Raw genomic sequence first — 26,954 nt, forward strand, 5'->3', positions numbered from 1 at the left:
ACTGGAGAGATGGATAGAGACCGGAGAGACTGGAGAGATGGATAGAGACCGGAGAGACTGGAGAGATGGGTAGAGACCGGAGAGATGGATAGAGACCGGAGAGACTGGAGAGACTGGAGAAGTAAGAGCAACAGAAGGGATGGGAGAGATCAGAGACGTGGGAGGAGATGGGAGAGACAGGATCTGGGCTGGGCCTCGCGCGCCCGTCTTACCTCCTGCAGCTGCAGGCGGACCTTGTTGAAGACGCGGTGCCAGTTGGCCTTGGCTCTTGACGTGGAGTCCAGGGCCTCGGCCGCAGCGAAGCTGGGAGTGACAGGGGGGACAGGGAGGGAGCAGGGAGGGGGGAGGGACAGAGCTTTAAGACCTGTCAACACAAAGCACTGGAAAGCTTATTTCCCAAATGCACGACCCCCTGTTCTCCAACGCTTTCCTGCGCTGGACCCGTGGGCTCACCTGTCTGGCTTCTCTGGGGGGAAAGCGGGGGCACTCTGGGTGGCAGGGGGCTCTTCTTTGATGGGGGGAGCCTCAGCAGGGACTGGAGCCTGGGGTACCGCGGGGGTCTGCGAGGCGGGGGCCGGGGCAGGGGGATGCTGTATCTGGGCCTGGGCCTGGTGGAGCGAGGCCTGTTTCTCCAGGGGCGGGCGGGGGGCGGCGGGGGTCTCGAGGGCCGGGGCGGGGGCGAAAGGCGGCTCGGGCTCCTCCCGGGGGGCGTCGGGGGGGTACAGGTCCTCGTCGTCTTCGTACAGCTCCCCCTCGTAGATCTCGTCCTCTTCCTCGTCGTACAGCGCCCCCTCCTCCCCACCATCCTTGGAGTAGCCACCCTCATCGCTGTAGGCCCCCGCGGGCTCTTCGGGGTCCCAGTCCGGGGGCAAGGAGTCCTTGCCGTAGCTGACCGAGCTGTGGCAGGAGTGGTAGGAGTCCTCTGCCTCGGGGTCGTCGTACAGCTCCGAGCCCCGCAGGCTCTCCCCGTCGTCCGGCTCGAACTCCTCGCTCAGCTGGGAGCTGCCCTGGCTCAGCTCGGCCGAGGAGGCATAGCGGCTGCTGCCTGTGGGGCTGCACCCGGGGAGACAGAGGGCCAGAGGCGGGGGGGGTGGGTCAGGCGGAGACTCGGGCCTCCGCGTTGACCGCCACCCGGTTAGCAATCACTGATCATTCTCGAGAACGCACGAGACCCCGCCCCCCACACAAGAGAGCGCGTCTCTCTCCTGTCGCGTCAGCGCAACCCGCTGGGGCCGCCCCCCGACCCGGTGCCGGGACACGACTGGCCAGCCCTGCCCACGCCAGGAGAAGCCCACAGCACCCAGCCTCCACATTCTCAGTCTCGGTCCTTCCCAGGTCTCCCAGCTTGTCGCAGTTGACCGAACCCTCCTTTCCCAGGTTCGTTCCCGTATCATAACTTATTCAATTTCAGGAAAAAAGAGTACAAAGTCCAGCCCACCACCTCCTGCCGCCCAGAGAAAGGCAATCTGCGGGGTGCTTCGGAACAAAACATTTTATCATCGACCTCCAGCCCCTCAGATAAATCCGAAAAACACGAACAGTTGCATGAATTAGTAAGCGGCTTTTGCATCTGCTACCAGCAGGAAGGAGGAGAGCACACATACAGATACAGGGAGGGCCATGGAGGCGGTCCAGCACTCGGACAGCGGGAGAGAGGTGGACACCGCGGGGACCAGCGCATGCACACAGCAGGGATGAGGGGACACGTCCACCAATGACACCACAGCGGGACCGAGCCACAGGCTGGAGCAGCGGGGGGGGACGCGGTGCGGTAACCCACCTATCAGAGAGTGAGTGCCTACTGTCTAGAGAGTACTGGCGGCTGGTCCGCCGGCTCGAACCCGAGGCCGACTCGAGATCGCTGCGGCCGTTGGTGGCGGAGTCTAAGCTACCATAGCGTCTGGCGGGGGGGGGAAGGCAGGAAAGGAGGAGCGTCAGTATGGACGGGCCGCACGCACAACACGCGCTGCGCCAGCGGAGCGAGCTCTCGGCTGCACAGAGGCCCCCCGGTGAGCTCGGGGACAGCAGCGGGGGCCAGGGGCCGCGGGAGCTGAGCTCTGGCCGTCTGGGGTCCAGTTCTTTGATCTGCTGAAGGAGCTGCAAAGCCAATTTTTTACTGGTGGACAGTTCTCCCTGTTTATAACAATCCTAAGAAGGAGCAGTAGTACCCCTGTAACCAAAGTAAGGCTGTTGTCTTGTTTTGATGAAGCACAACACGGGACATCTTGTCGGTCCTGATTTACCACAGTCAGCAGTGGCGACCCTTCTGACTGTACTGATCTACTCTTTCAGCTCAGCCCCAGGCAGCCCAGATGGTTCAGTGGACTGAGGCCCAGGGAGTCAATAACCCCACCGCCGCAGCAGAGCTCCTGCTTAAGCACAGAGAACTGCTCGTCCCCTCTCTCGTCCCCCTGAAGCCCGGAGACTCCATGCAGCAGAGAGCTTCACCGATCGCTGAGCGCATTCGTGTGAGCGCTGCTTTCTGAGCACATGCACACACGCGCACACACGCGCACGCACGCGCACACACGCGCACGCACGCACGCACGCACGCGCACACACACACGCACGCACACACACGCGCGTGCGCAAAACAGTCCCGCACACACGCGCTCCGCCAGGGGTCTGGCCCTGGGTTTGTATACACAGTCAGGAAGGACTGCAGACTTGTATACAAACTGCAGAATCTCCACAGCACGTGTGTAGGTGCTCAGGGGACTTGACAGGCTTGTGCACCGTGTCCTTGGGATGCACAGGGCCTGAACGCCATGCAGGGGACTGATAGAGGCTGGATTCTGCAAGGGGCTTGTGTACAGCAGACACGGATTTCCGCAGAGCTTGCATACAATCTCCTTGGTCTCGATAGAATACGCCTGAACTGTTTTCTACAGGGCTTGCCTACAACAGAGGCCTCTATACATCTTATGTACAGTGTCAAGGGTTTCTATAGGGTCTGTTTACATGTCAGGAGCCTCTATATGGCCTGTGTCCAGTGCTGAGGATGTCTAATGGTCTTTGGTACAGTGTAAGGGGTTTCTATAGTGTCATTCTCTGACACTGCAGTGGCACTTCAGAGACACTTGGGGTCAGCGTTCACAGTCTATGTTCTCAGGAGCCTCTGCATGGCCTGTATACAGTGTTGAGGGTCTCTATGGTGTCTACAGTGTCAGGGGTCTCTATAAGGTACAGTGTCGGGGTGATTTCAGTAGAGGTTTACAAGCTGTGATGAAAAATCGTTACTTTCAAGTTAAACCAACAACCAACAAAAAAGATTTCAGACCCTGTGTGACTGTGCAGCTGTCATCAGCAGTCACCTGCCCCTCCTCTCCGGAGGGCATCCTCCATCCACTCAGGGACTTCGAAATACAACGACATCAAAAACACTGGATCAAATTAATATCAAATCCAAATCTTATAGAGGTTTACCATAGTAAATCTGCTGTTTTGGCAGTTTTACCATTCTTTTACCATGCCCATACCATACCAGGACAGTACTCTGCCCTGGTACCCTTCATTGCCAGGCTGAGCCTTCTCTCTGTTGGGCTTAACTGCCTTGTAGTCAGCTTTTACCATGGTACACCACGGTAACATCTAGAGGGGAGGGTCGGCCGTCCAGGGGCAAAGGGAACTGGGTGTTGCTTGTGCTACCTCATCGCCCTCTGGTGGTCGGAGTAGTCCAGCTCACAGCTGTGCATGGAGTCGGTGTAGGAGTCGCGGGAGCTCTGGTGCTGGTGCCTCATGGGATACTGGTGGACCGAGGCGTTGGGCTGGGAGGTGGTGTAGTACGGCGGCGGGATGCTGTTGCTGGTCTCGCTGCGGTAGTCGCTGTCCCTGTCGTCCACGGCGCTGTCGGGGTCGTCGTCTGCCGAGAGAGACAGCGCAGGGCTCGTGAGACAGTGCCTCTGGGGCAGCTGCAGACACAGACCGACGCCGCACCTCTGGGACAGGGGACACGCGCCCCAGGAGAGGATCCGGCTTCGGGCCTATGCGATCCTCAGGATGTCCTCTCGGAACAGACTCGTGTCAATACTGAAGGACTGACTGACACACTGACTGCCTAACAGCCCAGGGGAAAACTCTTCTGATGAACAAGGAGCAGAGAGAAACACTCACTCTGTTGGTCTCCCCACAGATTCCAGTTACCTGCAGAAAAAGAGAAGAACAGAGGAGACACAGTGGCAGACATCGGCACCTGAAGCACCTAAAGCACTCCCCCGAGTAACAAGAGCAACAAGCACTGTCAGAGACACTCTCAGATTTCTCCAGGACACCTCCCTCTGAAATTAGCGGCACCACATTTATCCCAGCAAAGGTGTTCTAGTGAGCTAAGCAGGACAGGCTGCTGGGAAGGAGATCTGCAGACGGCGAGAGAAACAGCTCAGATCAGCGCATCTACAGAGCTCTGGCCGATCCCTCCTCCGCTGGCGCGGAATTGAAAGCAGAATCACGGCCTTGCGGAGCTCCAGCGGGTTGATGTCACCGATGGAACACGGCCTGAGAAAATCAGGGAAAGACACCCTGGCAGCCAGCTGCTGGCGGAGAGCCGCCTGGGACTCACCATGCCAGGCGCAAAGCTGGCACTGACCTGCTGCTCTTGGCCGGCTGTGTCTGCTCTGCTGCACCCCCCAGCCTCATCACATGGGGAGGGAGGGGGGGGCAGGCGGGCAGCACCCCCAAGTGGCTCAGCACTGGGAGTTGGACGCTCGGAATCCTGCCTACCAGCGGGTCCAGGAGAGACCCGGCGGCATCGGCTTCATCACGGCATCCTGACCATCTGAGTCCGGGGCTCGGAGCGTCTGGCCTCGTTCCTTTGGTTTTATTCCCTGTCCCTGTTCTGAATCCCGTTCCGGATTTTAACCGTGTTTGTCTTCTCTTGGATGGATCACCCGGTTTTGGACCCTGGACTACGCCCCGGATTTTCCCCTTGGACTGCCTGAACTTGTTTGCCATCGCCACGGCCCCCGAGCACCGGATCACCGTCGTCACGCCCCCCCCCCCCCCCCGTCAACCCATCCTGATCCTCCCCGTCTCCTCCCCTGATGTCCTTCTCCACACCCAGATTATACCGGCTGCATAGGGTCCTGAACGACGCTTCGCGGGAGCCTGGACCAGCTCCCGTTTCACCACCAGCAGGCCAGAGTCTCCGCTGGCGGTAATAATGTCCTGGCACAGGGGTGAGCTCTGGCCTGCCAGTACCCTCCCTGGACAGAAGAGAGAGAGCGTGGAAGAGCGATACTCACAGCACTGTGTGCCCGGGACGGGGAGGGGCCTCTCCTGCACTTCCTGGTAGGTGTACTGATGATACCGACAGAGACAGAGAGAGACAGACACTGTGAGCCACAGGCATCAGCAGCAGCAGCAAACCAGCCCAGGCTGAGCCCCTGGCAGGAGCAGGAGGAGACACAGGCCTAGCGCTGTGATCGTTTTGTGCTTTTCGCAACTCATCAGACAGTGAGAAATACCAAAGGGAGCAGACCAAACCCCTCCCCACGTGTCTTGGCATTGAAAGGCCTTGTAGGCAGAGAACTACCCGATTCTAGACAAAGGTGAAGAAACCAGCTCACATCCTGGTCTCTCATGGCGTTCAGCTGCTCCAGTTTTTTGGCCCAATAGCGTGCTTCCTCTTCTGGGATATCTGGACCACAGACAGGAACACAGGGAAATGTCAGAATGGTATAAAGAAGGAATGAAGCCCATCAGAGCTCACTCTTCTGCACACAGAGGGGCATTCTCTTACATAGCTGACCAGTCTTCCACAATGACCACTGTCCTCTATACTGAGCGACACTCTCATAGAGGTGACCACTGACCTCTACGCCGTCTTATACCACCTGTGTTTTTAATGTGTTGTATCCTGCTCTGATCTTTCCACTGGGTCCTGGGCTAATGTTTAAAACCCTCACAAGGAAGGACTTAGGAAGTCTCCGTGTGAGGAGACTTAGGAAAAACCCTCCTTCTGCCCTATAATCAACATGACCTCAGACAACTACTGTTACACTTGAGCAGCAGGGAAAAGCTCTGCACTTACCCAGTGGCAACTCGAAGCGCGTGTCCAGCAACACACGATGGAATGTGGGATCCTTCGTCCCACAGATTTCATTGTCTGCCATGATGACCTGGGAATCAAGGGTCAGCCACTCCCCTGGGCCTTCCTATTGGAAGAGAGAAAAACAGAAACTCCCCTAAGGTTTTCAATTGGAAGGGAGAAAAACAGACACTCCCCTAAGCTTTTCTATTGGAGGGAGGAAAAAACAGACACTCCCCTAAGCTTTTCTATTGGAGGGAGGAAAAAACAGACACTCCCCTAAGCTTTCCTATCGGAGGGGAGAAAAAAAGACACTCCCCTAAGCTTTTCTTTCGGAAGGAAGAAAAACACCCACATTTTTTAAGTCCTTGTGACAGAAGATGCAGGTATAAAATGTTTTGCAGCTCACCAATGCCACTCTTGTAAGAACTCCTTGTTTATCACTGCACCTGCAGTGTACACTGCTGTAACATTCAGCCTTCTGCACAGGTCTGTACAGAGGAGGAGCTCTCGGAACTAAAGAGCAACAGTCAGGGCTGCTGGCTGGACTGGAAGACAAGCCGATGGACGGGAAGACAAGTCTCAGCGCCGGTGCGAGAGCACACAGGGGGACTGTACCTCGTTTGACTGCCTGATGTTGCTCAGGGGGATCCACACGGTACCGACCATGGTGTCCCAGATCAGGCCCTTGTTCCAGACCTCCACCGTCAGGCCCAGGTCTAACCTGTTGATCTCACTGCGGGGAGAGAGAGTGGGGACGCTGAGGCTGGAGAGTAACGTGTTACTGCACCAAAAAAGTCAGGACCCATTTACACAGCAGGGCATTTACTGGAGCGATCTGAGCCCACAGCTTCCAAGGCACAAGTCCTGGACACTAGCCTCACGCCACGCTGCCACCTACAGGGAGGCAGTGGGATGTAACCGAGAGAGCGAGAGGCAGGAGTGGAAGAGTGACAATCACACACAATTCCAGTCCTTCCCAGCCACTGGTCCCTGTTTTTCACTGCGGGGCTTTATTGAATTAATTATTAACATAAGATGTTCAATCATCTGTTTTTTTAAGTCTTAATCAGTTGCTTATTGATAATCATCTGTGAAAGCTGCAGGACTGCACCCCCCTCATGGCCCTGGTGGTATTGATAAAGCTCTCGCTGCACCAGGACTCTCCACAGCTCTCCTCCGTCAGATCACCCAGCCTCCAGGAGCTCACGTCCCAGCCCCTGTAGGGATGGGCTGGAAACAGGGAAGGAAGGCTTCCCTGCCAGCAGCCATATCACTCTGCAACTCACAGCTGGCAGCCCACTGGAGCCCAGCAGGTGTGAGCCTGGTCAGTACCTGGAGGGGAGACTCCTGGGAAAAACTAAGGCTGCTGCTGGAAGAGGTGTTAGTGGGGCCAGCAGGGGGAGCTCACCCTGTGGTCCATGTGGGTCCTAATGCCCCAGTATAGTGACGGGGACACTACACTGTAAACAGGTGCTGTCCTTCGGATGTGATGTAAAACTGAGGTCCTGACTCTCTTTGGTCATTAAAAATCCCAGGGTGTCTCTTGAAAAGAGTAGGGGTGTTACCCCGGTGTCCTGCCAAATTTTCCATTGGCCCTTACCAATCATGGCCACCTAATAATCCCCATCTCTGAACTGGCTTCATCACTCTGCTCTCCTCTACACTGAGAGCTGATGTGTGGTGAGCGATCTGGCGCACTATGGCTGCCATCGCATCATCCAGGTGGGGCTGCACACTGGTGGGTGTGGAGGAAAGTGCTTTGAGTGGAGTGTCCAGAAAAGCGCTATATAAGTGTGAGGAATTATTATTAAGGCTGGAGTAACGAACCATGGACCGGAGTGAGAAATGACTGACCGTGAGGAAACAGAATGGCAACTTCATTTGTGAGACACAGGAGGCCTCAACTTACAACATGAAGTCCTGCTCCCAACACGGCTGGCTCCCGCGAACCGCGATGGTGGTGCTCTTGACATTCTGCACCTTGAGAGACACGTACGTGTTGAATTTCTCTGCGGGAGAGAGAGGGACAGACAGAGGTGCTTTCAGAAGTTAGAACTGCAGAGTCTCTTTAGTGTTGAGAGCGTGGCTCAGAGTCTGACCAAGGCATGCAGTTCCTCCATGTGTCAGTTGCATTCAAGTGGCTGGGATTCCCACTGTGCACAAGGTGCACAATTGCAGCAGGGTCCCTGGGGGCAGCAGTGGGATACGTCAGCCAGGGCTCTTCCTGAGAAACAGAGCCTCCTGGGATTGACAGAGCGCCTGCTGGCTTCGAGTGAGGTCATGAGAGACCGGCTATCTCCTCCAATCAGAGCCGTCTCTGTGGGGCTCACAGTGCGTCACGTGACGAACGGCTCTGCGGGTGGGCTTGTCGCAGGAGCTCGCACAGGTGTCGGTGCGCGATGAGCTGCTGATTGCAAATTTCGTGGCACATGCGAAATATGTAATTGGCAAAAAATGATCCACGTTCCAAATTATAAGGAACAACAGCAAAACAAGGATGCAAGGCGTCTTCTAGCAGTTAGGAATGAAACCAGGAAGCACGTCTGCAGACATGAGCTGCCCAGCTGTGCTGTGGAAACCAGCTCTCTGGGCACCTGTAGACAATGAGACTCTGGACAAGCGTCTCACTAACACAGTAATGAGAGGATTGGAAAAGCGCTCATCTCACTGGCGCCCTTATGCCTTGTGCTGATCACCAGATCTCACTGCCGGGATGGGGACGAGGTTGGCCAAACCCCAGATGGTAGAAAAGGAATGAAAACGCTGTGACCCAACAAAGTAGACCATGCTGTGAAGGTGTGTTCTCAGCCACTCACCTTGGGGCCCATCTAGCTTGGCTTTCTTCACTGCAAAACAGAGAGAAAGAGAGTATCAGAGCTGGGCCCACAAGCAGGCCCGATCCAGCACCTTGAAAGACTCCTACTGGACTGAGGGCAGGCGTCTGCTGCAGCACTGGGGCCAGTGCACAGCAGTCTGATCCAATCCGGGTTTTACAGTGCTAACAGTCAGACTCCCAGTGCACAGCAGTCTGATCCGCTCCAGGTTTTACAGTGCTAACAATCAGACTCCCAGGGCACAGCAGTCTGATCCACTCTGAGTTTTACAGTGCTTACAATCAGACTCCCAGTGCACAGCAGTCTGATCCACTCCAGGTTTTACAGTGCTAACAGTCAGACTCCCAGTGCACAGCAGTCTGATCCGCTCCAGGTTTTACAGTGCTAACAATCAGACTCCCAGGGCACAGCAGTCTGATCCACTCTGAGTTTTACAGTGCTTACAATCAGACTCCCAGTGCACAGCAGTCTGATCCACTCCAGGTTTTACAGTGCTAACAGTCAGACTCCCAGTGCACAGCAGTCTGATCCACTCCGGGTTTTACAGTGCTAACAATCAGACTCCCAGGGCACAGCAGTCTGATCCACTCTGGGTTTTACAGTGCTAACAATCAGACTCCCAGTGCACAGCAGTCTGATCCAATCGGGGTTTTACAGTGCTAACAATCAGACTCCCAGGGCACAGCAGTCTGATCCAATCGGGGGTTTACAGTGTTAACAATCAGACTCCCAGGGCACAGCAGTCTGATCCAATCGAGGGTTTACAGTGTTAACAATCAGACTCCCAGGGCACAGCAGTCTGATCCGCTCCAGGTTTTACAGTGCTAACAATCAGACTCCCAGTGGGGCCCCACTGACAAAACCCTGCGTCCCCTTCACACCGTCAATCCAGGCCGGCAGCAGAGGGAGGGGCCGGGATTTCTGTTAACAGAGCCCCGCTTATCCCAGCAGAACAAAAACTGTCAGCAATACCTGCAAACCCTCTCCATCCCCTCCTCTCGCCAGCTCGAGCAGATCAAGGGAGTCAGGAGAGAGAGAGAGGAAGAGGGAGAGAGAGAACTCCCACCTCCTTATCTCTCTGCACCTGGGAGCTTTCAGAGCTTAAATCCCAGAGCAGATGGAGCTGTGGGATGTGGGAGACAATGGGAAGCCAGATTGCAGCAGGAAAGCTTCCAGAGGAAAAGGCCTGATATTCTTCAACGTGGAGAGGAAGGCAAATTGAATTGATCTTTTACAGAGCGCGCTCCTACTGCGCTGCGCTTCACGGCCCCAACGTCACCAGTAATACTCCAGCAGGGAATTAATACTCCCAGCCCTGGGATTAGTCCCCTGCAATGGCTCCACATGCACTCCAACACATCCACAAATGAGCTCTCCAGTCTCTGACTATGTGAAAGAGAAATCAGAGACTCCATTCAAGGCTTGTTCTGTACACTGTCTCTGGGCAGGGACAGCATTCAGTCTCCCAGTGCACAGCAGTCTGATCCACTCCAGGTTTTACAGTGCTAACAGTCAGACTCCCAGGGCACAGCAGTCTGATCCACTCCCAGTTTTACAGTGCTAACAGTCAGACTCCCAGTGCACAGCAGTCTGATCCACTCCAGGTTTTACAGTGCTAACAATCAGACTCTCAGTGCACAGCAGTTTGATCCACTCTGGGTTTTACAGTGCTAACAATCAGACTCCCAGTGCACAGCAGTCTGATCCACTCTGGGTTTTACAGTGTTAACAATCAGACTCCCAGGGCACAGCAGTCTGATCCGCTCCAGATTTTACAGTGCTAACAGTCAGACTCCCAGTGCACAGCAGTCTGATCCACTCCAGATTTTACAGTGCTAACAGTCAGACTCCCAGTGCACAGCAGTCTGATCCACTTCAGATTTTGAAGTATTGACTACTCAGACCTCTGCACACCATCTGAAGTTAAACGCAATCTATAGGGCGAAAGAGCAAGCAGTACATGTCATGAATGGAAAGGGAATTTTGTCTGTGCTATGAGCAGACTTTGAGCTGGCCAGCACCGGGGCGATGCTGCTCCCTCTCTCTTTCACTCCTCCTGCCTCACTCCCACGCCCGGCGCTGCCACGTGGTGTCTTTCACACACTCTCTCTCTCTCTCTCGGTCTGCTCAGCGAAGCGAGTGAGGGAGCCAGCGAGCGAGCGGCGCGCCGCATCTCCTGACGCTAAAAATAACCACCTTGCCACGGCAGAGGGCAGAGGAAAGTCCCCGCCATCGGGCACAGGGGCAGCCGGCCCGGCTTCTCCCGGACCAGTCCCCTTCAGGGGCAAGAGCGCCCCCCTCCCCCGGAGACCCACACCCCCTGGTGCTGCTCACATCAGCTCCTCTATATTTAGCCACAGGGGGCGGGAGTGCTGTGATGGCCGTTTCCGGCGCTGGCTTGAATCGAGCACCTGGAGCGCAGGTCTCGGAACACCACACCCCCCCTCTCTGGCAGACGGAGCCGTTTCCGCTGCTCCATCGCCACATTTCGGCCGCAGGGGGCTCTTGTGAAAACACAAGGATGGGGAAACAAGACCCATCTAGCCTGGAGGCCGAGACTCAACTTCAACAACATGGCCGGGTAGCTGGTTCCAGACTCCCACGGCTCTTTGGGTAACCATCTCACCCTGCAGCTCCCAGCTGGCCGCCCACTGGAGCCCAGCAGGCGTGAGCCCGGCCAGTACCTGGAGGGGAGACTCCTGGGAAAGCTGAGGCTGCTGCTGGGAGAGGTGTCAGTGGGGCCAGCAGGGGGCGCTCACCCTGCAGTCTGAGTGGGTCCTAATGCCCCAGTATAGTGATGGGGACACTTCTGTAAAAAGGCACCGTCCTTCGGATGAAACGTAAAACCGAGGTCCTGACTCTCTGTGGTCATTAAAAATCCCAGGTTGTCTCTTGAAAAGAGTAGGGGTGTTACCATGGTGTCCTGGCCAAATTTCCCCCTGGCCTTTACCAGTCATGGCCTCCTAATAATCCCCATCTCTGAACTGGCTTCATCACTCTGCTCTCCTCCCCACTGAGAGCTGGTGTGTGGGGAGAGGACTGACGCATCATCCAGGTGGGGCTGCACACTGGTGGGTGTGGAGGGGATCCCCATTACCTGTAAAGACCTCTGAGTGGAGTGTCCAGAAAAGCGCTATAGAAGTGTAAGCAATTATTATTATTATTATTATTATTATTATTATTAAAGCACTGGCTTCCTGTTCTATTTCCATTTGAAATGAACTTCCACATAGTTACCTCATCTCCTTCGGTTGCACTGTTCATTCTGAATCAGATGCGGTGACTCTGATTGACAACACTGTAAAAGCTCGAAAGGACCGGAATGCAGTGGGCATTCAATCTGTTCTCTGGACTGGCAAGGTTCAGTTATTTATCTGAAATGACTGAATCTTGACTGTATTTTTCTAAAAAACAAGTCTGTGGAAGAACGTTTTGGTTCAGTCTTATAATGACTACAGGCACAGTCAGCACAGCACACTGCGGTAACCGGCCCAACACACAAACCTTCAACAAGGAATTGCAGAACCAAATGACTAATCCCTGCTGCTCCAGCTTGATCACGACAGGCAGGATTAAAGTTGGTGCTCTCATTGTCCTTGTGTGCTTAGTAATGTACAAAGTGTTTCGTGTATGAAGCTACCACAACACAAACACAGAAAGGCCAGAAACATTGGACCAGGGAGAAGAATTAATATGCAACATGGAAACAACCTTTTTGTGAATCTTAACCGTTCAACCCATCCAGCGACAGAAAGGCACTTGTTCCTGTCACTGGGCAGCCCAGCCTGCGGGCCCATGCAGGCACAGGGTGAAGCCAGAGCACATGGAGAAAACCCACACAACCATGTGGAGAACATGCACACTCCACACAGAAGCGCCACCCCCATGAAAATCAGTTCCCAGCAGCCAAGAGCTGCGTCGAAGCAGCACTAACATCCCGGTCACACATAATAAAAGTTTAAAAATATCTCTGGAAAAAAAAAGCTGCAAAGAATCACACCTTTCTGGAGAGCGTGCTGCAGCACAGAACAGGTGCTGGAGACTCTCTCCTCACAGGGGGGAGGCTTTACAGCCTGAGAGATGGAAGGGACTGGATTAGTGCAGCTTCATAATGAATCACTCTAATGGCGCAGGCCTGTGACACACCACAGAACACTGCCCAGTGCCCACCACCACACACTGCCCACCACCACACACTGCCCACTGCCCAGTGCCCACCGCCACACACCACCCACTGCCCACCGCCCACTGCCCACCGCCACACACCACCCACTGCCCACCGCCCACTGCCACACACTGCCCACCGCCACACACTGCCCACCACCACACACTGCCCACCACCTCACACTGCCCACTGCCACACACTGCCCACTGCCACACACTGCCCACCACCACACACTGCCCACCACCTCACACTGCCCACTGCCACACACCACCCACTGCCCACCGCCCACTGCCACACACTGCCCACTGCCACACACTGCCCACCGCCACACACCACCCACTGCCCACCGCCCACTGCCCAGTGCCCACCGCCACACACTGCCCACCACCCAGTGCCACACACTGCCCACTGCCACACACTGCCCACTGCCCAGTGCCCACCACCACACACTGCCCACCACCACACACTGCCCACTGCCCAGTGCCCACCGCCACACACTGTCCACCACCACACACTGCCCACTGCCACACACTGCCCACCGCCCACTGCCACACACTGCCCACTGCCACACACTGCCCACTGCCCACCACCACACACTGCCCACTGCCACACACCGCCCACTGCCACACACTGCCCACTGCCACACACTGCCCACTGCCCAGTGCCCACCACCACACACTGCCCACTGCCCACTGCCCACTGCCCACCACAACACACTGCCCACTGCCCACCGCCCACTGCCCACTGCCACACACTGCCCACTGCCCACTGCCCACCACCACACACTGCCCACTGCCTCACACTGCCCACTGCCACACACTGCCCACTGCCACACACTGCCCACCACCTCACACCACCCACTGCCCACCGCCCACTGCCACACACTACCCACTGCCACACACTACCCACTGCCTCACACTACCCACCACCTCACACTGCCCAGTGCCCACCGCCACATACTGCCCACTGCAAAACACTGCCCACTGCAACACACTGCCCACTGCCACACACTGCCCACTGCAACACACTGCCCACTGCCACACACCACACACTGCCCACTGCCACACACTGCCCACTGCAACACACTGCCCACTGCCACACACCACACACTGCCCACTGCCACACACTGCCCACTGCCACACACTGCCCACCACCCAGTGCCACACACTGCCCAGTGCAACACACTGCTTTCCACTTCCCAATGCCCACTTCCATTCCACTTCCCCATGCACACTGCCCACTGCATTCCACTCCAGGACGGCGGGAATGACAGACAGAAAGAGGATGAGGATGAGGCCGGATGCGGCGCAGGGGTCAGCCAGAGAGCGGGGCATCAGGCTCAGACAGCAGCTCTCCCCTCAGCGCACAGAGCCACACAGCCGCACCCTATGAACCGCCAGATCAAACACTGACAGCAGGAGCCCGCAGAGAGGAAGATGAACCCACCCGTGTGCTTTCTTGACTTACAGAGGCAATCGGCCCCGCCTGCTCCCCGCTCACCCGCTCGCTCCGCCACGGGCAGCGCTCTCCGCAGAGCGGCCGTGCTGACGTCACCGTGCTGCCGCGCGTCTCTCTCTCCGAGAGGGAGCCAGAGAAGGGGAGGGGGGGGGGGGGGGGACTGTCACGGCTCCTCTCTCTGTTTTTGTGAATGAAAGACGGCCGCCGCCGCTCGGCTCAATTCACAACGCGGACACGGCGCCTAATCCCACAGTCCGGCTGCAGGGCCGCCAGCGGCTGAGACTCCCATTCAGAAAAACAACCCCCCTGCAGCCACGCCCACTGAGGACCCGGTCGGCAGCTGGATTTTACAAGCATTTTTTTCCCAAGTACAGCCAGCTCCCCTCTCTGAATTCCTTTCCTCCTGTCCTCCTCCTCCTCCTCCTCCTCCTCCTCCTCTCCGACCCATTCAAGCGCCGCGCGACGGGAGCCGTGTCTTTATAGCGCCCCCCCCGGGGAGCGGGGGCTCGGCTCCGGCGACGCTGCGTGACAGAGCCCGGCTGGGGGGGGGCGTGTGCCCGGGCGGAGTGGGGGTCGCGCCGCCCAGGTCCAGCAATCACACGAAGTTGGGTGGGGTGGCAGTCTGCCTTGGCGTCACGAACTGGCCCCTGGAGCACGAGTGGGCCTGCCTGTGTCCTGATTCCCAGAGATTGCACCGTCCTTTATCACACCTCTATGTTTTAATCCGTTTTACCCTGCTTTTACCATAGAATACCACAGCTCAGTCTCTTTTGTCTTTGGGCAGCGCGGGGGAAGCGATCACGGAAGACTGACAGGCGTAAAATTAGCACTGAATCCAAGTCAAGGCATCTGACATTAAATCTGTTGTATTTACTTCAAATCCTAAAAGATCTGACCCAGCCAACGACGCAGTTGAAGGGGAATTCCCTAACTGCACCTTGGGATCCACCTGGATGTGGCTGCCAGGGATCCCAGGATGAGCAGGCGGGAATCTCGGGGGTGACCGCACGCGTTCTCCTGCCTGCGAGGCTGGGAGTGAACAGGGGCTCAGGCTTGTACCCCGAGCGACGTGCGTTAGACCCCGACTCCTCGTCGGGGTGCGTTACTGGAGCAGCCTGAGGGAGAACCCGCGATATTTCAGTCACGACTTGACTTGTGATTTAAGCTGGTTAAATATCTATCTCGCCCCCACACGCACACGGTGCAGCTCCCTGGTCTTCAGGAACAGGTTTCCCTGCGCTTCCGTCTGGAGCGCGACTCCCGGCTTCCTCGCGCTCTGACACGCGGGTGAAACACGTTTCAGCTCCAGAAATAGCCTCGCGAGGACAGGGCTGCCCGCGGAACCTTCCTTACGCAAAGCAAAGCCCGTGTGAACCGAGCGCCGGTACCCCTCTCACAGGCTCGGTTCCGTGACAGAACCCGCCGACGCCTGAACTGAGCGCCGGTACCCCTCTCACAGGCTCGGTTCGGTGAGCGAACAGTTGCCACAAAAGACACTGAAATATAATAATAGTTATAAACCTGTAGATTCTCCTCAAGACGTCTCAGTCTATAATACCGGGAAAACGATGGTTTCAGGCGGTTAAAAATATCCTATTGATAAACGAAACCAGATCGGGGACCCCTGATTCCCGTCTTGGCAATAGGAACCCCGGAGGGCGTGATCGTGCTGACTGCGAGAACGAGACGGTTCGGGTAGGAGCCAGAGGGACGGCAGCGATATCAGTGACGACTGGACCCGACCGGAAACCGACAACACCCCCAGGATTCCCTCCCGAGCAAGCCCGGCGCAGGCGCGCGCTCAGCGCTCCGAGGGGCGGCGGAGCCCGGCTGAGTCGAACCGGGGCTTCTGTCTGCCCGAACGAGCCCGGGACCTGGCGGCGCGACACACGGAAGGACCGATTCACAGCGTGGGACCTTCAGAACCAACCAAACCCAAAAAGCCAACCGGTGCCGCAGGCGTCCTCCCGGGTCCCTTCACAACATTTCTCTGCTAATAATAACATTTATAATACTACGCCCCCCCCCCCTACGTACACTAACGCTAAAAGAAACCACATCGCCATGTCCCTGGACCCGGAGTTCGCGCATAATTCTGCATCTCACTTCATACACGCATAACAATATTGGGATCAGATCAGGTGTTTTCGAGTCAGAGTACTTAAATACGAAATAATTAAGGTCAATGAGGCAAAGTACATGAGCGCGATGGAGCCGACCGTCGAAATCCCCCGTCCTGTGAACAGCGCGCAGGAGCGGCTGTGATTCTCCTGCTGGGCTGGACTTCAGCGCTGTGGACCGCTCAGCCCGGTACAGCCCGTCTGTTACAGACAAACACTCACATCGCGCCGCGCAAGAGAGGACAAATAGGGCTGAAAGTCTGAAGAAAACACAAGCGACGGACAGCGATTTCCTTTCTGCTTTCGAGCAATTAACCCCGGCCGGGCGAGTTTATGTAATGGACAGCCAGGGGCTGCGGGCGAGATATAAAACCCCAGCCGCCCGGGTCTCACCTCCGACACACAGCAGTGACATCGCCTGTTCCTCCGCTGATCGCAGCCGGCTGTCCGCTCCAGGGGCTCCAGGGGCTCCCCGCTTCGGTCGGGAGTCCAGATGGTAGGGATTTCTTGAGAGGGCGTGTGTTTTAAAGCCCTGTAATGTATTTATATACACGGATGCCCAGTTATTGCAACAGTGTCCGAGTCCGAGTCCGAGCAGCGTCGAGATTTATGCAGCCTCTCGCCTCTCGCTCTCTCTCTCTCGCTGTTTCGATTCCTCGCTCTCAGTCTCAGCCTCTCTCTCTCTCTCTCTCGCCTCAGCTCGCCGCTCTCCGGCTCACAGCCATCTTGTTCAGCACCGCCAGCTCGGAGGACAGCTCCTGACGTGACGTCACGCCGCGCTGATGAGAGGCAGCAGGCGGCGCGGGACAGCTGACCCGGGCTCGCGGCGCCGAGCACTTGCGCTTCTTAAAGGCGCAGGCTGTTAAAAAGAGGTGCAAGCAAATACCTGAATTAAATGACTAAAACCACCATTGATTAATATAAAAACCGGTGCACCGCTTTCTCGTAAAATATCGAATCCACTGATTTATAAAGCAGCATTACCACCTTGTGATGGAGCTATGCCCGGCCGGGCTGGGGTCAGTGCTGGGGTGGGAGAGTCTAAGGAAAACCAGGTTGCAGCAGTAAGTAGCGCTGGTGGACCAGTAGGTGGCGCTGTTCCCTCTGGACCAGCTTTTACCAGCAGAATTTGCACCAGTATTGTGACTGATGAGACTGCAGTACTCAGATGGGAAATGACACTGAGGTTCTACCTGGTCACCACTGATCCCATAGCTGGATGTAAAAGACAAGTGTTAACCCTCGTGTTCTGGCTAACCTGAACAATCTGGCCCCCTGAACTCTAGTGGTGAACATGTCCTCTGTGCTGTAGAGGGGCTGGAGCTCGTGATTAGCAGTGAAGACACCGGCCATCCAAGCAGCAGAAGCAGTGTGACGTCAGTATCGTGGCTGGCTGTGACATCCCCACTGAAGGAAATTAGACACATCAGCTTTGATCTCTTCAAAGATCTTTCTTTTTATATATTATACACACATACACAGAGTCACTTTTAGTGTGTGTCAGCAGCGTTCTGAATCCATGAGTAAGAGGATTTACCTTTGCAAAGGAATTCTGGTGCATAAAGCGTTGTCAGTATTTCACTATATAAATAAAACTGTCAGATCTGGTCCAGATGTCCGGCGTGTAAGATCCGCAAGGCCAATTAATAGTCTGGTGACTCACCGAGCTTCCCGGAGATGCGGCACTTATAATTCAAGATGGGGGGGCGGGAGGGGGGGGGGTGAGTAAGAGGAAATTGGGAGCAAGGAGAAAGGGGAAAAGCACAAGACAGAGCAGCCAAAAGGAAAGATTTTCTTTTTCTAGCTATTTCACCAAGCACCCAAGACCAGCAGCAGGTGAACCCCGGAGTTGGCAGAGGCGCTGTGCATTGGGAGCCTGATCTCCAGCCCTGAAATGGGACGAAATACAACTACAGGAGCTCACTGGAGGAAAAACAAATTGAGACATTTTCATTAAATTACATTTTCTGGATGGGAGCTGTCGAAGGTTCGGCGGCCATTTCTATGTAAAACTCACAGTAATCACAGGGGCTGCTCTGATTGGCTGGCGTGGCCATGGTGGGTGGGCTTTCCTTTGTGAGAGTCCGATCTAATGGCTTCCCAAGGCTGTCAGTCATACCCTGAGCACCATCCCACTGGTGATCAAGAATTCTCTGGTGTTGAGCCCACTGCGCACACACCTCCCTGTTCGGGGGTCCCAAGGGTCATTCCAGCAGAGCAACAACTATTGATTATCGATAGTCAATTACAGATTAAGCATGAAACAAAAAACGTGGACTTTGTTATACGTGCCTACTACACTATAGTACATTGCTGAGGTATTTTGTGGTTCCAGTGTCTCTTATATATTAAACCATGATTCTTATCCTTGAGGCCCCATTTTTTGTGTACTGTTCTGGTTTGTTCTTTGTGTGTTCTGGACTGTGAGTAACTGTTCTTAGTGCACTTCTCACTGTACTGATTGTATTGTACGTATTGTATTATTATTATTGTATCATTCGTTACTGTGACTGTGTTGTCTGTGTTAAGCTGCTGCTGCACTGCAATTTCCCTCACGGGATCAATAAAGTATCTATCACGTCATTTTGTTACTTTGATCAAGCTTAATTAACCACAATAATTTCCTGAAGTAGGTCTGGGTAGGCCACATCATACCGTCCACAGCTCTGAAACTGGTGGAGATTTCAATCTGCCAGGAATGCTAAATAGTTATTTAAACTGTGCCATTTTGCCAAGAGCCAATAATAAACAAGTGTCACAGTCACCCTCAGCAGGAACAGAGAGCAGGAGAGCGGCCCGCGCAGGGGTCCCCCTGCAGGACCTCGGGGCCTCGCCCTCACTGGGGCACCCTGCCCAGAGCACACCAGGCCCAGAGGGACAGACGGCGTCTCTCCCTCCTGCACACACACACCACACCTGCTGGCGAATGCCTGCACTGCCGGCTGCTTCTCACAATAGGCTGCAAGCAGCTGTGCATGCAGACCCGTGGGACTGTGCCTCAGGTGCACCCCCAAACTAGGAGGCCCTCTGACCCGGTCCATGTCTTGTGCAGCTAACCTGCACACCCACAGCAGGAAAGAACAGTCCAGCATCCCTCCACAAGTCACCTCCTCCTCCAGGAGCAGCAAGCTCACACACAGCTGCCTGGCCGAAACGACGTCCTCCCCTCTCGCACACTTGAAGATGCACAGCTGCCGCTGGGCTGGGCTGATCTGGTCGGTGAGAGGGGTGAGGGCTCCCCCTGGTGGCCACTACCAGGAAGCACTCGACTTCAGAGTCAGTCATTAAATGTATTTAATTTTCATCAGAATTTATTTTACACCACTTGATTTCAGATGGTCACCCATTTATAAAGGTTTAAACAAAACAAAAAGACATGCAAGCGTTTACCGTTATATTGGACGAACGCCCCCTCCTCCCCTTACCACTTGCACCACAATGTGAGGTAAATCCACCCACACCAACAGAAATTAAAAACCTAATGCATATCAAGGCCTGGGACGTCCCTTCTGTATAGGAAGCGCTCGTCGTCTCCTCGCTCTTGAAAGCCTGCAGCCCAGCTGGACTGACAGCAGCGCTCCCAGCACACACACACCGTCCTCCAGCCTGCTGGGCGAGTCTGCACAAGCCTCCTCCTGCCCCCAGGTCTCCCCCCTTGCCCCCCCACAATACCCCCTGGAGTAAAACAGCAGCTCGCTGGGTCTCAGCTCTGCCCGTGACGCCTCCCTCTCTCGCAGCTGCTGGGGCGGACAGCCCGGTGCAGAGAGGGAGGGAGGGACAGGGGTGGAACTGGACAGCAGCGTGCGTGACCCCACCCACCCCCCCGCAGAGTTCCAGCTGCCCTGGTGCTGCACTGATCGCCCCCCCTCCCCCCGGCGAGGGCCCGCCAGACCCTACTCTCCACCCCGGGGATCCTCCGTTCCCCTGGAGACCCCCGGCCCCAGGAGGCGGGGGGTGTGTGGTGGGTCGCTCCGGCCTCTCCACTGCGGCGGGTCAGGCTGGCTCTCGGCGGCGCCCAGCCGGTCGGCGCTACTCACAGCTTCTCACTGAGGGCACAGACAGGGCAGGAGGTGATGGGCCGGGGGGTGGGGGGGGGGTTTCGGGGGTGTGGGCTATCGGCCTCGCTCTCACCTGTCGAAATGCGCCAGGATGTCCTGCAGCTGGGCGATGAGGGTCCGGTGCTCGTGGGGGCTGCTCTCCAGCACGCTGCACAGCCGGCTCATGTACGCATCGAGCGTCCCGAAAGAGGGGGTCTCCCCTGAGCCTGGGGGGGTGGGGTGGGGAGGGAGAAGGTCAGAGGGGGAGCCAGGCCACGCGCACCGACCCGACCCCGGCGGCGGGGCGGGGGGGGGCGGACCGACCTGGCAGGGGCACGGCGGCCAGGCTGGCGGCCAGCGTGTGCTTGATGGCCAGCAGGTGTCGCTGCAGGGCCTGCGTGCGCCTCTCGTCCTGCCCCAGCTCCGCCTCCAGCCGCTCCTTGGCGCCGTGCATGTCGGCGATGTGCTTCTGCAGCGCCGTGTTCTGCTCCTCGAACTCCATGTTCGCCTTCCGCAGGCGCCGCAGCTCCGCCTCGCGGGCTGGGGGGGGGACAGAGACACAGACTCCCGCTGCTTAGCGGGCTGATCCGATCCGGGTTTTACCAGCTACCGACGAAGCTGCAACATGACGGGTTTATTTGAACTCCATGCAGATCCAGTCACAGTGTGGTAACAAGCAGGAAACTCCCAGCAGATACCAATGTGTTGGAATGTGTGACAATTATAATTGTAATTATAATTATATTCTCAATTATAATTATATAATTGTAATTATAATTGTAATCTCAATAATAATTCCTTCACTCTCTGTGCTCTCAGCTTTGCTAGTCCACAGGAACCATACCTTTGTTCTGGTCCAGAAACTCCTCTGTAAATATCGGCACATCAAACTTCCAGAACCTGTCGGACAGCTCCGCGCCCTGAAGGACAGAGGAAACTGGCTCAGTCTCCCTCCTTCTCTCCCCACCACCTCCCCCTCTGTGTTGCCCTCTCTGGGTCCCCACCTCCTTCATATTCACCTTGTGCCCTGCGGGTCCAGAGCCTGTGGCGTTGATGATTACAGATGCTGACTCTTCTGGAAAAGACAAGTAGACAGAGGGAAGCAACTCGTTTTCCCAGCTCCCGCTGAGCTCCGGGCCCAAGCCAGGTGACCCGGCCGGACAGGAGGAGGAATATCACGAGCCAGCCCTGCAGGGATAGCCACCGACCTCGTTTGACCTTCTTGTCCTGGATCTTGGCAGCGCTGAGCCGGAACGCCTCGCTCTGCTGGTACTCCTTCAGCTCCCGGACGTACTGCTGCTTCTCCCGCTCAGCCTCGTCCAGGTACCGCTGGACGCAGAGGGAACGCAAATCCAAGTCAACCAAACCACAGTACTTCACCCACTGGGACACGCAATACAAACAGGGACGCTACAGACAATACACACTGAGCAGGGTGAGACACCCAAGAAGCAACAGACCCTGACCACAGCCTGGCCATAGAAGCTGGGCGACACAGGCAGACCTGGCTGCCCAGAGAGGACAGGCTGTGCTCCTACTGCCAGCGGGGAGAAACGGAGACAGAGGTGGACTTCCTACTGCACTGTGACAAATATGCTGGGATTTGAGAAACATTCTTCCCTAAATTCAGAAATCTAATCCCAGAGTTCCCACACCTGCCAGAATCACAATGGGTCCCAATCCTACTGGGAGAGGGAGGAGGGAGCTCAGTTGAACTGGCAGCAGAGTATGTGGTCTCCTGTCACAGCCTGAGGTACACTGGGCCTGTCTCCCAATGATGTTTTATGGGTTGTATGTAAATGTCTGTAGATGTTGTATTTTCTGTATATGCTTTGGCAACACTGAAATTCAGCAGTCATGCCAATAAAGCTGTCTGAATTGAAATGAAACTGATCAGAGACAGCACAGAGCGCAGACAGAGACAGCACAGAGAGACAGAGGCAGCACAGAGCGCAGACAGTGAAAGGCAGAGTGCAGAAACACCAGAAAAGCACTACGAGAACTATCAAACCAAAAACACAATGCAGTGAGATGGTAAAACACTACAAACACTCTCTCAAGAAGAAAACTCTCAGAAATCAAGGAGTCAATAAATCAAAATTATTTCTGGAAAAAATGAAATAATTTAAATAAATCAAGACAAGAAGAATTAGCCATCAGTTGGATCAGTCTGAAAAACCTATCTTATGAAAAAATAGAAAATATCCGAATTGGCTATAAAAGACAACCAAAACCCCTTAGGCTCCCTGATCACAGAACAGGAGCTGCTCCAAGACAAACTCCAGACCCTCAGACCACGAAAGGCCTGTGGCCAAGACGAAGTGGACAATGAGATGCTGAGACACAGCAGCTTGAAGGTGCAGCAGGCCCTGTTCAAACTCTCCAAACTCGTCCTGAGAGCTGGCTGGTTCCCTCAGCCCAAGAATCAACAGCTGATCACATCCACCTAAGAGTGGAGACAGACTTGACCCTAATAACTGGAGCACTGGAGTAACCTGGGAAAGGTAGGGTGTAATACCATGAATACCTGACTGTCTGCTTTATTGATTGCAAAAAAGCTTTTGACTTAATTTGGCACAAAGGATTGTTTTACAAACTTCTTCAAAGGGGTGTAGGATATCAACTCTACGACGTAATTAAGTCGATATACTCAGAGAACAAGTGCGCAGTGAAAATCAGAAACAAAAGGACAGAATTCATCACTCAGGGTCGTGGGGGTCAGACAGGGCTGCAGCCTGAGCCCAACACTGTTCAGTATCTATATCAATGAGATGGCAGAGATATCGGTACAGTCTGCAGCGCCTGGTCTCACACTACATGACACACAGCTCAAGTTCCTGCTCTACATTGATGACCTGGTCCTGCTGCTGCCCAAAGAACAGGACTTGCAGCAGAACCTGGCACTGCTGGAGCAGTACCGATAGACCTTCGTCTTCGTGACAGGCAATCTGGACAAGACCAGAATCATGGTTTACTACAAGAAGGCTCTACATCAGCTCCCCTATAAAGATTTTGCTGCAAATATTCGAAAGTGTAATCCAACCAATTGTAATACAAGGCAGTGAGGTGTGGGGTCTCCTCATAGACCAGGAATACACTTAATGGGACAAACACCCCATAGAAACTCTGCACATGGAGATCTGTAGAAACATCATCCATGTGCAGAGAAAAAAAAAAGAGTAATAAAGTATTGGTAATACTTAAAAAGCAGCAACCAAAACTCCTACCACCACAAGGCCCTGCTGAGCCAAGAGCTGAGCCCAACAGAGCCCCCTGAGCCAGCTGGTCCTGAGGCTCACTGGCCTGAGCCACACCGACACCAGCCAGCCTCAGGACAGCACTGCTAGAGCATCACAACTCAGACCCAAGCACATCACAGCACAGATCAAACAGCAATATCTCACACACTGGGACACTCACACACAAACTGGCATGCTACAGAATCCAAAATAGACAATACATGCTACCTGAATATTTGACCAACATAAGTAACGGCAAAATGAAACAGACCCTGGCGAAGTACAGGCTCAGTGACCACAGCCTGGCCATAGAAACTGGGCGACACAGGCAGACCTGGCTGCCCGGAGAGGACAGGCTGTGCTCCTACTGCCAGCGGGGAGAAACACAGACAGAGGTGCACTTCCTACTGCACTGTGACAGATATTCTGGGATTAGACAAACATTCTTCCCTAAATTTACAAATCTAATCCCCAAATTCTCACAACTGCCACAATCACAACAGGTCCCAATCCTACTGGGAGAGGGAGGAGGGAACTCAGTTGAACTGGAAGCCCAGTATGTGATCTCTTGTCACACCCTGAGGAACAGTGAGCCTGTCTCCCAATAATGCTCCATATATTTATATGTAAATATCTTATGATTGTATCTGCATTGGAAATGTCTGTAATTGTCTGTAGACTTTATGTTAATTTTATTTTGCTTTGGCTACACTGATTTTAGTCATTGGTCATGCCAACAAAGCATCTTGAATTGAAATTGAATTGAGAGACAAAGACCAAAGACAGCGCAGAGCACAGCCAGAGACCAGAGAGACCAGAAACAGCACAGAGCATAGCCAGAGACGCAGAGCAGACCCAGAGACCAGAGAGACCAGAACCAGCACAGAGCACAGCCAGAGAGACCAGAGACCAGAGACCAGAGACCGCGCAGAGCACAACCAGAGAGACAGACCGAGGGAGACAGAGACCAGAGACAGAGCAGAGCACAGCCAGAGAGATAGAGACCAGAGACACACAGAGAGAGCACAGACAGACACGCAGAGAGAGACAGAGACAGCACAGAATACAGCCAGAGAGCAACCAGAGAGACAGACCGAGGGAGACAGAGACCAGAGACAGCGCAGAGCACAACCAGAGAGACAGACCGAGGGAGACAGAGACCAGAGACAGAGCAGAGCACAGCCAGAGAGATAGAGATCAGACACACACAGAGAGCACAGACACAGACAGCTCAGCCCAGCCGCCCCTCGTGGCGCCCTGCCCCGCCCGCATGCTCACCTGCTTCTCCTGGGGGGCCAGGCGGCTCCACTCGGCGCCCAGCCTCTTGGTGATCTCGGGGAAGGGCAGGTCGGGGTGCTGCGCCCGGATCTGCTCGCGCCGCTCGTTCAGGAAGCGCACGTACCCCGTCACCGGCGCCTTCGGCCCGTTCGGCAGCACCTTCTTCCTCTTCTTGCCCTTGGGCCAGCCACGCTTCTTCACGGGCTGGGGGGAGAGAGAGGGGTCAGTGTGTCTGTCCCGGGGCGGTCAGTCGCGCGCGCGCCCGGCCGGCCGTCCTGACCTCCTCCTCGGGGGCGCGGCCCGGCTGGCCGGCGGCTGGTCCCTCGCTTTCGGGGGGGTTGTGGGCACGATGGGTCCCCACCTCCGTCTGCTCCAGCTTCACCCCGCCAGCGATAAACACCCCCCCGTTCATGGCAGAGCTCCGCGAGGGGCTGGGGAAGAAGGATTACCAGCTGAGACACAGCTGAGGATCTGAAATGACTCAACCCAAGGAAGAGACAGAGCTGCCCCTGCCCCCAGCCCAAGTTCTTACCCCACCTTTGCCCCAACTCCTGCCCCTGCCCCTGTGTACTCACTCAGTGGCGCCGCCCTGCTGGTGCTTAGTGTTCTGAGACATCCCTGCACCTGCCTGGAGAGAACAGACACAGTCACAAACACAGAGCCCCCCTCACACACACACACACACACACACACACACACACACACACACCCACTCAGGGACAGTCAGGCCAGAACACGGAGCTGCCGGACGGACCCCCGACCGCCAGAGGTGAGGAGGTCAGACCCGCACAGTCCGCTCCCTCCGTCCACAGAACAGCGCCCGACCAGCAAACACCCCAATTTCAAACAACATCGCGACTGCGCCCCCAACGGTTCCGCGCTGGTCCCAATTATAATAATTAAGGTAGACAAGGTACAGAGGTTCAAATATGAAAGGCAGAATCCATCACGAACTTGTTATATAGCTAAAATATAAATCAAAAATATAAATTAGTCACAGCAGCTTGTATCTTTTTTTCTCCGTCTGCTACAGCACGGCCCCCTTCACGGTGGAGTTAAAATAACCAGGCTTTTAACAAAAGAGCGCATAATCCTACGCTTCGTCCATCTCTCACGGCTAAAACCGAACCTGTGGGGCCCTATAGCGGGTCTCGGCTCTGCCGCTCGAAGTTTTAGAGTTTTCTATGGCGAAACCACGTTTTTTTCCACACAGATAATTCAATAAAACACGGTGAAAAAAACTTCACAGTTACCTCTCGACAACCCACAGCTTCTCGCTATCCGCCCTCTCAACCAAACTCCGGGAAGGCAATTATCATACCGCCCTGAGCCATTCCATTGGCTCTTCCGGATATCCGAAACTCTGATTGGCTCTGGGGGTTCGCGGGAGGCGGGGTGTCTGCTTCTTATAAAAAGTTATCGGGAAGCCTGGATTGGGCAAGCGCGATAAAGCACGCGTTCTATTGGGTAATATGGGTGTCAGTCACGGAAGCGGTTCACCATATAGTTTGTCGGTTTTGTTTTGGGTCTTGAGAATTGCGAAATGTGATTTTATAACATACATTTTTACATTAAATAGGATTTCAACTTCTCAAGGTTCTCAATTCTAATATTTAAATCTGAGATTTGCTTGAAACAAAGTCAATAAAACTTTTCTAAGAGTTAAATGTATCTATACATTTTTGTTTTCACGTGAAACAAAACGGTAATATTTTAGCCCCACTTTACATATACAATGTATATATTATCCAGTATATAAATATGTCCACAATTCCAGTCCTGGAGAGGTCAGTGT

The 26,954-nt window shown here is 55.0% G+C and overlaps 2 protein-coding genes across 7 annotated transcripts in view; both read right to left on the reverse strand.

Annotated features, from left to right (window-relative positions):
* unc13a (unc-13 homolog A (C. elegans)) overlaps positions 1 to 17,382 on the reverse strand; it is a 54,863-nt gene extending 37,481 nt beyond the window's left edge. For 3 of the 4 annotated variants that reach the window (XM_088622321.1, XM_088622322.1, XM_088622320.1), the window contains exons 1-12: positions 16,999 to 17,382; positions 8,845 to 8,874; positions 7,938 to 8,037; positions 6,644 to 6,761; positions 6,029 to 6,152; positions 5,565 to 5,635; positions 5,241 to 5,295; positions 4,114 to 4,143; positions 3,649 to 3,862; positions 1,781 to 1,900; positions 454 to 1,053; positions 213 to 303 (exon numbers count right to left, since the gene is read on the reverse strand). In XM_088622321.1, coding sequence (XP_088478447.1) covers positions 213 to 303; positions 454 to 1,053; positions 1,781 to 1,900; positions 3,649 to 3,862; positions 4,114 to 4,143; positions 5,241 to 5,295; positions 5,565 to 5,635; positions 6,029 to 6,152; positions 6,644 to 6,761; positions 7,938 to 8,037; positions 8,845 to 8,874; positions 16,999 to 17,020 — 1,575 coding nt within the window. In that variant the 5' untranslated portion in view covers positions 17,021 to 17,382. The remainder of the gene's footprint in view (positions 1 to 212; positions 304 to 453; positions 1,054 to 1,780; positions 1,901 to 3,648; positions 3,863 to 4,113; positions 4,144 to 5,240; positions 5,296 to 5,564; positions 5,636 to 6,028; positions 6,153 to 6,643; positions 6,762 to 7,937; positions 8,038 to 8,844; positions 8,875 to 16,998) is intronic. The other variant, XM_088622323.1, reaches the window with a different exon arrangement.
* A 2,500-nt stretch (positions 17,383 to 19,882) lies between these two features.
* On the reverse strand, positions 19,883 to 26,511 carry hmg20b (high mobility group 20B). 3 transcript variants are annotated; one of them, XM_088622325.1, is made up of 10 exons: positions 26,413 to 26,511; positions 25,735 to 25,787; positions 25,440 to 25,590; positions 25,160 to 25,363; positions 21,851 to 21,971; positions 21,662 to 21,717; positions 21,487 to 21,562; positions 20,967 to 21,182; positions 20,737 to 20,869; positions 19,883 to 20,651 (listed from the first exon to the last, which is right to left on the reverse strand). In XM_088622325.1, the coding sequence occupies exons 2-10, from the start codon at positions 25,773 to 25,775 to the stop codon at positions 20,639 to 20,641; spliced, it is 1,011 nt and encodes a 336-aa protein (XP_088478451.1). In that variant the 5' UTR covers positions 25,776 to 25,787; positions 26,413 to 26,511; the 3' UTR covers positions 19,883 to 20,638. The 3 variants fall into 3 exon arrangements, with proteins under 3 accessions (XP_088478451.1, XP_088478452.1, XP_088478453.1); XM_088622326.1 differs by lacking the exon at positions 26,413 to 26,511 and adding an exon at positions 26,289 to 26,313; XM_088622327.1 differs by lacking the exon at positions 19,883 to 20,651 and having other exon boundaries at positions 20,733 to 20,869.
* Between the last annotated feature and the right edge of the window lie 443 nt (positions 26,512 to 26,954).

Source organism: Lepisosteus platostomus, chromosome 27 (assembly GCF_059453375.1).
Source record: "Lepisosteus platostomus isolate fLepPlt1 chromosome 27, fLepPlt1.hap1, whole genome shotgun sequence".
In the NCBI taxonomy this organism is placed as follows: Eukaryota; Metazoa; Chordata; class Actinopteri; order Semionotiformes; family Lepisosteidae; genus Lepisosteus; species Lepisosteus platostomus.